Below are 12,327 nucleotides of genomic sequence, written 5' to 3' on the forward strand. Positions count from 1 at the left end.
TAGAGAAACAATCGTGTCGTTTTTGAAACAAGAGCTTTTTTATTCTATCAAAATAATTCCTTGCCTGTTGATTGTACAGTGACTGATCGATATTTCCTCGTCAAAGAACTGACACAGAGTGAGAGCAAACAGATGATTTATTGTTGCTGTCACTTTTATCAATGACACAAAGTACGCATGTCCTCGGCCTTTCTCCAGTGCTGATTTCACTTTCACCCTTTGCACCTTGAAAAGTTTTCTGTTTTCCCAGCGCTCAGCTGTCACAGACATGCTTTCTCTGTCATTACGGAAAACATTACGGGTGAGTACATTTGTTTAATAATGTATGTATGTATGTTAAAGCTTTTATACGCACAGATACAAGAAGATCTCTGACAAGTTGTAACTAAATCACTTATTACTGCAAACTAGGTCAGCTTGCCGCCCCAGGTCACCTCAATCATGATAGAAATGTCTGTTCTGAAGATGCTGGTTGTGTTCGACTTTGTGTTGTGTTTTGAATTTGTCACTCTAGTTGCATAAGTGTCACCATGTTTGTCTGGTAACTGTGATTAACTCAGGTCAACAAAACAAGCAATAGTGCGACTGTTTGTCCCAGAATATTTGAAGTAAAATTGACTGTACACTCAGCGCTTCATGCAAGACGCAATTAACTCAAGGCTTAGAAAACATAATGAACACAAAAGATGAAAGGAGACTTTCTTGAACATATATTTATGCCTGAAGAGTAATCTCTCTATTAGGCCAAAGTAACACATAGTTACGTAACTATCATGCAGCCACAAGCTGCCTTCAACAAACAAGACCTTGATAAATAAGTCACCACGTGTGTGTGTGGCCAGCCCACAGTACACGTTTCATGTCCAAGGTTTTCCATAACCGCTCCACTTGAATAGCGCGTTTGTTTTTTTCATGCCTTTTATTTAATGGATTGTTTAGAACATCAAAAGACACATTATTCCAACTCCCTTGTTTCCAAAGCCCCGGTGCAAAGTATTATAATTTTGAGTGATGAAAGTGTTTTTTGCACAGGCTTCGTGAGGTTTTCCAAAAGACAACAGAAAACAAGTCTGCACACACAGTTCAATAGCACAATGGAGAGTTGCATCTTGTGACTTGCTGTTTGTCTCCTCAGAAAGGGTTTTATTGACTACGCTAGGTTGTTGAATATAACAATATGTTGTAAGAAATACAGCAACATCTCTCCAGAGTTTTCCCAAACAGAGAACAGTTTTACCATAATTGTTTAAGAAGTGGGCATTTGGTTGTTGATTGATATGATAGTTTTGTGTGTTCATCCACCACCCCGTGCAGCCCCTCTTCCTCAGGGTGTCAGGATGTTTGGGCCGAGAGGGTCAGGTCACAGCGGAGTCGTGCATGCGAGGCCTCAGCAGCACTGGCGCGTGGACGGGACAGGAGAGTCTGGCCCGGGACGATCCGGAGATGTGGAGCCTCCTGCAGCAGGAGAAGGACAGGCAGTGTCGGGGACTGGAGCTCATCGCATCAGAGGTAAAGAGGAGAGAGAGAAGCAGTGCAGAGGAGATGTTCTGTGTTTCATGGGCTGTTGGATTCACATTCAGGCATTATTGGCTTTCTCACAGCAGACATTTTGAAGTGTCATGGTAGGAAAAGCAGCTGTTACCAATAACATTAAATATGCCTCTGTTCTATTTAGGGATGCAACTAATGGTTATTTTTATTATAGATTAGATTGAAGATCATTTTCTAGATTAATCGATTAATCGTTTCAAATATCCGAAAAATCGTGAAAATAAATGAATTCCAGTTTGTCCAAAGTGACATAATAGATAATATAAAACAGGGAAAAGTAGGAAATCTCCATATCTGAGAGGCCATTTTTACATGAACAATTACTTTAAAAATAGTCGATTCGATTATCAAAATGAACTTTCTGTCGACTAATCATTGCAGCTTTAGTTTTAATCAAGTGCTCCAGTGAGAGTGACTGTGAGCAAGCACCTAACCAGGAACATGAAATCAAATGTAATCATTTACACTACTGTGACAAGTCAAAATGTCTTTGTGAAAAAGGCCATTTTCCTTTAATCTTTGTTACATTTATCATGAACTATTATTAAGGTTACTTAGTAAGCTTAGTTACATTAACAATCATTGGTCTTGCCAATGAAGCTTATTCAAACTGAAACTGCAAATTGACAGAAGGGTGGAGAGTAATTGTAAATAATGAGACAACATTAGAGTTCGGGCGAATCCTTGGATAATTTGGCTGATAATGAGAAAATAACCATTAAACTTTTTAGTATACGGTTCTGTTTACTGCTATTAACCTGTCGTTACTGTATTCCTATAACAGATGGTGGCTGCCTAACTCTGTGTTACCCTCTCAGAAATGATTCCTGCTCTTCTGAAATATAAACCATATGTTTTATATGCTTTAAATCAGGTGATAACATAAATTATAAGAGATCTTCCATGTATAATCTTCATTGTAAACACGCCGTTCAGACGCAGGTTGAATGTAAACTGCGATGACCCATGTCCACCAGTGACTGTCTAAATGTTTGTTCAGTATCTTGCGTCACACATAGAGTCTGTGTGCGAAATTGGTCGATAAAAAACAGGTGTGTTTTGATGCAAAAACTCGTACAAGGATTGCTGTGCAGCATTTCCAAAAGCCATAATCAATTTATTTAGCATGTGTAATTCTCTCTGGTGCATTTCCTTCCTTCTTGTTCCATTCAGATTGTTGGTAGATGAGGTTGTGACAGAATATACTTTCAAAAAAAACCTTCAACCATGGTGGAAATGTGTCTCCTTCTGTATGCAAAATGAATGCACAGACTTAAACATTGTGTTCACAGTCAATTAATATACACAAAAAAATAATCTGAGTAATAATCACAGTATGTGCAAATGAGTAGCTAAATACTGTTCATTATCTGCATGGAGCTTGGTGTGAAGGAAGTTCACAGATATTTTCCTTTGCATTCTTCCCCTCACAAGTCAGCGATTTAATCTAAGTTGAAGCTGTGGGAAAAGAAAGGAGCTTTTATTCTTCTATTCTCCAGCAATTATGAATCCACAGCACAATGGCATCTGAAAGATTTTCATCTTCTTGTGCATGTGCTGTCAGTTAGTTGCCACTACAGGCTGTCTCCCAATGGAGACCCGTCATTTTTCCTTTTTTCTTCAGGAACTCAGTCAAGTGATCCCATCCCATGCCATTGATCTCCACTTTTTAGGCTGAGACAGAGGAGGAGGGGTGTGTGTGTGTGTGTGTGTGTGTGTGTGTGTGTGTGTGTGTGTGTGTGTGTGTGTGTGTGTGTGTGTGTGTGTGTGTGTGTGTCGAGATAGGGTTTTGAAATGTTATAGAGAGAGTTTAGTGTCACACTGGGGGCTGGTTTTAAATCCCACTGGAATGATTGAGGGATCCCTGAACATTGACAGGTTTAGTATAATACAAGGCTGAGGGGGCGGCTGATAGGCCAGAGAGGGAGACAGAGAGAGAGAAGAAGTGAGAGTGGGAGCAAAAAAAAGGATTGAGACAGGCAGAAAAAATAATTTACATTAATTTCCTTTTCTGCAGCTCCATCTCTCCTCTGACTCTCAAGTGTCTTTGAAAGATTTGACACAGTGCTGAACCCCACAGGGATTCAGTATTAGTTTGATTTCACTATATTCCTCTTTTAATTTGACTATAGCATCTTTTAATATTTTAATAATATAAGATAAGCTAATTCATCTCAGTTTTGCATCTTCCAGAAAAGGCTGTTATGAACATTTTTGTAAGATTCATGCAAGAAATTTAACAGATTTAGACAGCTTTGATTATCCTTCTCTGACTCTGGGACTTGACTTTTTGGTATTTTTTTGGTATTTGCAAAATAAATGCTTATAGTTGAACTAGATTGCATACTGGATAATTGAAGTTTGGGCTGTGATTGTGCTGCTGAAAATAGCAGGGGTGTTCAGACACCCTTCTCCAGGTAAATAAAGGTTATATTTGGATGGTGACAGTGTTCTGAATATATAAGCATGATAAAAAAAAAACACAGCAATGTGCCATGTGTGGCTGTGGATGTTGACACTGTGCTTGTTTGTCCTGTCAGAACTTCTGCAGCCGAGCAGCGCTCGAGGCCCAGGGCTCCTGTCTGAACAACAAATACTCTGAGGGATACCCAGGACAAAGGTAACTACACGGACAATGCAATTTCCAAAATATGTTCTTACAATTATTACAACATTTTGAAAGGTTTTCAGTATCCCAACACTACACTTTTGTGAGATGTAATTTAATGAGGATAATAATGGCAGTAACAACAACATAATACACTATTATACGATAAAATATGAAATGCTACGACATAATACGATACAATAGGCGACGATAAAATATCTAATGATGCAATACGTAACGATACAATTACGTACAATATAATACATAACAACACATTATGTAACAATACAATATGTAAAAATACATTATGTAACAATACATTATGTAACAATACATTATGTAACAATACAATATGTAACAATACATTATGTAACAATGCAATATGTAACAATACATTATGTAACAATACAATATGTAACAATACAATACATTATGTAACAATACAATATGTAACAATACATTATGTAACAATACATTATGTAACAATAAAATATGTAACAATACATTATGTAACAATACAATATGTAACAATACATTATGTAACAATAAAATATGTAACAATACATTATGTAACAATACAATATGTAACAATACATATGTAACAATAATATGTAACAATACAATATGTAACAATACATTATGTAACAATACAATATGTAACAATACATTATGTAACAATACAATATGTAACAATACATTATGTAACAATACATTATGTAACAATACAATATGTAACAATACATTATGTAACAATACAATATGTAACAATACATTATGTAACAATAAAATATGTAACAATACATTATGTAACAATAAAATATGTAACAATACATTATGTAACAATACAATATGTAACAATACATTATGTAACAATACAATATGTAACAATACATTATGTAACAATACAATATGTAACAATACATTATGTAACAATACAATATGTAACAATACAATATGTAACAATACAATATGTAACAATACATTATGTAACAATACAATATGTAACAATACATTATGTAACAATACAATATGTAATAATACATTATGTAACAATACAATATGTAACAATACATTATGTAACAATACAATATGTAACAATACATTATGTAACAATACAATATGTAACAATACAATATGTAACAATACAATATGTAACAATACAATATGTAACAATACATTATGTAACAATACAATATGTAACAATACATTATGTAACAATACAATATGTAACAATACATTATGTAACAATACAATATGTAACAATACATTATGTAACAATACAATATGTAACAATACATTATGTAACAATACAATATGTAACAATACATTATGTAACAATACAATATGTAACAATACATTATGTAACAATACAATATGTAACAATACAATATGTAACAATACAATATGTAACAATACAATATGTAACAATACATATGTAACAATACAATATGTAACAATACATTATGTAACAATACAATATGTAACAATACATTATCTAACAATACATTATGTAACAATACAATATGTAACAATACATTATGTAACAATACAATATGTAACAATACATTATGTAACAATACAATATGTAACAATACATTACGTAACAATACATTATGTAACAATACAATATCTAACAATAAAATATGTAACAATAAAATATGTAACAATACAATATGTAACAATACATTATGTAACAATACATTATGTAACAATACAATATGTAACAATACGTTATGTAACAATACATTATGTAACAATACATTATGTAAATTAAGTAGTGATACACAATACAATATGCAACAATACAATATGTAACAATACATTATGTAACAATACATTATGTAACAATAAATTATGTAAATTAAGTAGTGATACACTTTACAATACGCAATAATACAATTCATAGCAATTCAATACGTAACATTAAAATACATAAAGATACAATACGTAATGATACAAAATGAAACGATACAATACCATAAGATATGATACTTTAAAATCTTAATCAATGTCCTTTGTGTCTCTCAGGTACTATGGCGGGGCAGAGATCGTAGACCAGATTGAGCTGCTGTGTCAAAAACGAGCTCTCACCGCTTTCGGTCTGGACCCAAATCTGTGGGGCATCAACGTCCAGCCGTACTCCGGATCCCCTGCTAACTTTGCAGCCTACACATCTGTACTGCAGCCTCATGACCGCATCATGGGCCTGGATCTGCCTGACGGAGGACAGTGAGTGAACATGTACTCAGATATAAGGTTTTTGGGATTCTCAGTGATGTAAAGTTCAACACTTCAACCATATGATAACACTAATAATGTAATAACTCACATTCTTATGATTCCAACAAGATGTTACATAAAATAGAATAATTGCTAGGAATTAAAGTAATTATGTGATGTTTTGCCACCACTAAGAATTAATAACAACAAATTAGTAGATAATGTTATTTAATGCATTTAGGTAGACATGTTTTTCACATTATCCAACAGTTATAACATCACGAGTTGCTAGAGTTTTGTTAAATGTGCCATGAAACGTGAGATGTTGTGAGAGTGGTTTTGACATTTTCCTGCATGAGACTCGATGTTTTTATGGGACTTAACGTCAAGAGGAATTAATAGAAATGACACAATGTTCGTCACACAGTCTGGTGTCATACCTCATTATACACCACCCCCTTTTTTGAAATTAAAATGTTTTTATTTGAACTATAACCAGTTCAAAGTTTCACCAGTGGGAAATGTAAACAATAATTTATCCAAACGGACTGCCACATACATCTGAGTCATATTGCTGCAGGCTATAGTTATAGTTAGGACGAGTGCAGATCTGCAAATGTTATATACCAGACACTAAATACGATGGCTGGCTGGGAGTAAATTAGAAGGATTGGATTTGGATATGAAATTTTATATATTGAGCATAAAACATCAGATAAAAGAACAATACATCCAGTGGCACAAGGTAACAAAATGAAACACCATTTTACGTCTCAAAAGTAACAATATAAGGAGGATCTAGTCCTTACATCACCGTATGGATTGAGAATAAGTGTACAATAAAAAGAGGATTTGTAGATCAGAGGAAGGACGCAGTGAAAAGAAACTGTTTGAAGCACCAAGACTACTGAAGTCAGTTTCACAGAATCATTCTTCACCATAGTTGCTTAGTTATATAAATAATACTGGTCATATGAAAGGGAAAGAAGAATCACATTAGATGTTGCAATGTTGCAGAAGAACTTGCTGAACTATTGAGATGCACGCTCTACTAAAATGTATTTATCTTACTCCACCACATTTCAGCCTTACCCACGGCTACATGACAGACACCAAGAGAATCTCAGCCACCTCCATCTACTTTGAATCGATGCCTTACAAGCTGGACGTGAGTAATTTGGTCGGCTTTATTATGTGTCAAATCACAATTGTCAAAGAGAATCTTTGAAGAAAAGAGTTGCTCTAGCTGTAAAAACAAAATGACAAGGTACTCATGTTGTGACTCTTCCCTCTATCATCCTGTATCATCTCAGCCCAAAACAGGTCTGATAGATTATGACCAACTGGAGAAGACGGCCCGACTCTTCAGACCCAAACTCATCATAGCAGGAACCAGCGCCTACGCTCGCCTCCTCGACTACGCTCGCATGAAGAAGGTACCGCTTATGTCAAGAATTATGTCCACTATGTTGTATTCTAAAAAGGTGGTAAAACACATTGTAACAGCCCTTAATTCTATCAAAGAGCTTAAAGTTTAAGTCCCTAATGCAAGAATAGACAAATATAAAATATAAGGGCAATACAAGAAAAAACAAGTTAAAGGAATGATAAGGAGTATGTACAGTTAAATGATGTGTCTGACTGTGTTTCAGCTGTGTGTAGAGATTAATGCCTACCTGCTGGCAGACATGGCTCATATCAGCGGCCTGGTGGCAGCAGGAGTCGTTCCCTCTCCCTTCCAGCACGCCGACCTGGTCACCTCCACTACCCATAAATCCCTCCGTGGAGCAAGGTGAGGCCCTGGTCGTTGTGTGTGAATTAATTGTTTAGAAACATTTTTTAAAGGGACATTTCAGGTTGACTGCATTCGGTTTTCTCCCTCCACTCTGCAGGGCCGGTCTGATCTTCTACCGGAAAGGTGTGCGGTCTGTGGATAAGAAAGGTCGGGAGGTGACCTATGACCTCCAGGACAGGGTGAACTTCGCCGTGTTCCCATCTCTTCAGGGAGGACCTCACAACCACGCCATTGCGGGGGTGGCCGTCGCCCTCAAACAGGTCCAGATATAAATTTTAATCATTAATATTCAACAATAGCAAGAAAAACTAAATGAGGGAGATAGATCCTTTGGGGAAACACCAGATTAATTTTAGCGGCTCATGTATTAAACATACAAGTCATCCGGAGTGTCCTTATATGATCTTTTACCGTTACTCAGCATCATTTGTGTGTCTGCAGGCCTCTACTCCCATGTTCAAACAGTACATCGCACAAGTGCTGCTGAATGCCAAGTCCATGGCTAACGCTCTGCTGAAGAAAGGCTACACCCTGGTCTCAGGTACTGAAGAGAGGTTTTTAGGATAAAGATACTATACTATAATACTATATATTGTATTGGTAAAAAACACATATTCATGAGAAGTTTGCTTAGGTTTGTGTGCTTTTTCTCTCTGAATATGGATTTGACAGTTGAAAGCCAATAACAATAAGAAAGTGATGATAACGTCGTCCTTGTCTGTTTGAGTGGAGAGTGAAGGGAAATGACAATTTATCTCACTGTCAAACACATTTCCCCTGAGCTGGACCGAAATAAAAAAACCTGTAAACCCTCCTCCTCCTCTCAGGTGGAACAGACAACCACTTGGTCTTGGTTGACCTTCGACCTTGCGGGATGGACGGGGCTCGAGCTGAGAGGATCCTGGAGCTGGTGTACATCACCGCCAACAAGAACACCTGCCCCGGAGACAAGAGCGCTCTCACTCCTGGAGGACTCCGGCTCGGTATTTAAACGAGTAGATTTGAAGCTTGTATGTGTTGGTTACCTGATTATTGTAGGTGAAGAGCTGCAGGACGGAGGTTGTCTGGGCCAAATCTGTCAACCAGTCAGACCCACCTGGACCCTTTCTTCTTCCTCTGTCTGTGTGATGTGTCTCTGTATGTCCATCAGCCTGTCAGTCAACCTGCCAGCACGTGTCTCTTCTGACCTCGCCCTAATATTTTACAGGAACTCCGGCTCTCACCTCCAGACAGCTCAAGGAGGCAGACTTTGAAAAGGTTGTGGATTTTATCGATGAGGGGATTCAGATCGCACTGGATGTGAAGAAGAAGACTGGTGAGAGAGGAGGAAGAGTTTGGGGTTTTAAGTAGCAGTAAAAACACTATGGTGACATATTGTTTGTTGAGAAGTCTTCTAATGTTTACTGACCAAGGAGAACCATTGATAATGTGTTCAAAAAAAATGACAGGATGATGTGCACCAAACGGAAAAATTGGTAATTTAAAAAAGGTTATACATGACTTTTTATAGTTTGTGGTGCTGTTGAATTGTATTATGTTCCCGTTGTTTAGGCTACTTATTGATATAAATGGGGTGCACAAAATAATAGAAAACATAATGTTCAGCCCAACCCTGAGCATTTGTGTACAGTCCCAAACCAACAGACAAGCACATGCCAGGGACGGATTCACAACATGAGCACTTCTTACAGCAGTGGAAGATATTTTTTTTGGCAGGTTTATAAAATGAAGCTTGTTGTTTTGATTCTTCTCTCTCCCAACAGGAAACCTGGCCACCTTTAAGTCCTTCCTGCTGGAGGACAAAGAGACTGTGTCGCGCATCGCAGAGCTCCGCCAGCGGGTGGAGCTGTTCTCCAGGCCCTTCCCCATGCCCGGCTTCACTGACCACTAACAACAACACCACACACAGAAAGGCAGTTTCCCCACCTCACCGTGGACATGTCCTTTACCCCTTTACTGTAATCAATCTTTTGATAATGTTGGCATGGGAACAAGCATCGCTTCAAAACACAGGTCATGTTCATGTCAGTTGAAACGTGCAGCGCGCAGCAACTCATTACATTATATCTGCACAATACCATGACAAATGTAAGACCTGATAAATAAAGAGTCATATAATACAAGTTGCTAAATAATTCCGATATACTGTAAGTGTTTATTAATGTATTTGTCAACAACTATAACTCCTCTGGTGAGGCGTCCATAAGAGGAGGCTGCTGTATAAACCGATAATGATTAATGATTTAGTAAAACACAGTTATAGTAATGTAAGAAATGTTTGCATGAGAAGCTACGATTGTTGACAAATATGGTACATTTATAAATACTTAAAATGTCTTTATATCTGCTTAAAACTAGTGCGTTATAAACCATCTTATAGGTTTATATACTGCGTATAAATGCTTAATGTGGCGCCTTAAACCTGATTGTAATTTCAGATGTATTAGCACACATGTAGTGGAATAATTTATTACAGGGATGTGCAACAGAATTGGGCAATTATGATTGAATCTATGAAATATAGATTTGTATCGGCGGACAAGTGTTGATGAGGTTGATAATAATGATGCTTTTTATTACGATTGTTTGAGTGAGTGGCCCGATCATGCTGCACAGTAACGTACATTATCTTGCAGTTAATACATCAACAGCTGCTGCACTCACATTTTTCAACTTCTCAGGTTGTTTTGTTTTGCCTAAGCTGAGAAAGACTTTAATTGTTCTAGGTATTTGGCTTTTTGTCACTAAGCTCTTTTTAGAGCCCTTATCAACGTCAGGCTTTGTCCCAGGCTGGGAAACATACAGCAGCTGTGTTGGGAAACAAAACAACATAGAAAAGGGGAAACAGTTAAACAGCACAAACTATGTTTTTAGCCTTTTTATAAATATCATACTAATATCACCTTCTATACCTTCACTTTGATTTGTGTTGTAAAGGATTTATGAAAAATGGCCAATGTATATACAGTAGATCTTCTTAATTGCAATAAAATAAAATAAATCCACAACGTTTACAAGTTTGTTGAACATTTCATGTTGCATTAGTCCTATGGATACCTGATGTGATGCATTTGTTAGAGTGGCAGACGGTTCACGAAGCAGGAAGGAGACTCTGCAGAGTTTATAAACATTGATCTGTGTTAAGCTGCTGGCATTTCCTCTGGTCATTTCCTCTCACTGTCCACTTCAGGGAACAGTCCAGAAAAAGAAAAGAAAAGCTGATCTTTAGAGAGTGACAGAGATCCGAGTCCAAGCCAGAGCTTTGATGTGTTTTCTGCGAGCTTCAGACGCCAGCTGATTTGTCTTTAGCTGGTATTGATTTCTGTTTGAATTAAATGTTCAATTAAACTCCTTTGCATGAAGACTAAAAACCAGAGTGTGCCTGTTATAAACAAGGTGTGACTATCTTCACTATTTACAGAAGTTCATTCTTCATTTAGTATCATTTCTATTTTTGTGATTCTGTGTTTTTATGTCACCGGGCCACTTTATACAATATTAATAAACACAGACCGTTCATTATAGCATACATGAGATTATAAGAGCATTATGTAAAACCAAAGTCTTTCACTGTCCTCACAAAAAATTCTATTTATTTAAATGCTTTCTTTTTCTTGCTGCAATCAGATCTTTATGCTCCCAGACAGATAACAAGAGCCGGCTTCCTCTTCTTTCATGAAACTTTTATTTTGATGTATTTATTTCTTATTCTGAAAGGAAAGTTTCCTCTGAGACAAAAAGTATTTTATAAAGCAGCACTAAACAAGCTTTGCAACATGAAGCGCTGCCGCATTTTCGAGCGCTTAATATTTATTTCACTGAAGAACTGAATGGATTTTTGTTTGGTGTCAGACGCCTTTGAGTCCTGCCGGGCTTTTCAGGCCGTCTTACAATTTTTTTGGTTGAAATTTATTGCCAGAGGAATGTGTCCCCTCCACAGAGAGTGGCCAGCTGAATCACAGGTCAAAGGTCAGGGAAGCTCTCACAACTCTGTCGTCAGAAAACACACACGCAGCATCACAACACAAATAAAGACTCATCTGCTTCATCTCTGTGTCTGCTTCTCATGACCTGACAACTGCTTTAACGCAATGTGTGTGTGTGTGTGTGTGTGTGTGTGTGTGTGTGTGTGTGTGTGTGTGTGTGTGTGTGT

General features: G+C 37.0%; 1 protein-coding gene across 1 annotated transcript; it reads left to right on the top strand.

Annotated features, from left to right (window-relative positions):
• The first annotated feature begins 132 nt into the window (after positions 1 to 132).
• LOC115011069 (serine hydroxymethyltransferase, mitochondrial-like) lies at positions 133 to 11,155 on the top strand. The gene is given in 13 exon segments (XM_029436006.1): positions 133 to 146; positions 148 to 301; positions 1,315 to 1,509; positions 4,092 to 4,171; positions 6,188 to 6,388; positions 7,466 to 7,547; positions 7,693 to 7,815; positions 8,032 to 8,171; positions 8,272 to 8,434; positions 8,616 to 8,715; positions 9,002 to 9,157; positions 9,382 to 9,489; positions 9,938 to 11,155. Coding segments are annotated over 13 exon segments (1,644 nt in total). The 3' UTR covers positions 10,066 to 11,155.
• Positions 11,156 to 12,327: the final 1,172 nt, after the last annotated feature.

This window comes from Cottoperca gobio, chromosome 7, assembly GCF_900634415.1.
Source record: "Cottoperca gobio chromosome 7, fCotGob3.1, whole genome shotgun sequence".
Taxonomy (NCBI): Eukaryota; Metazoa; Chordata; class Actinopteri; order Perciformes; family Bovichtidae; genus Cottoperca; species Cottoperca gobio.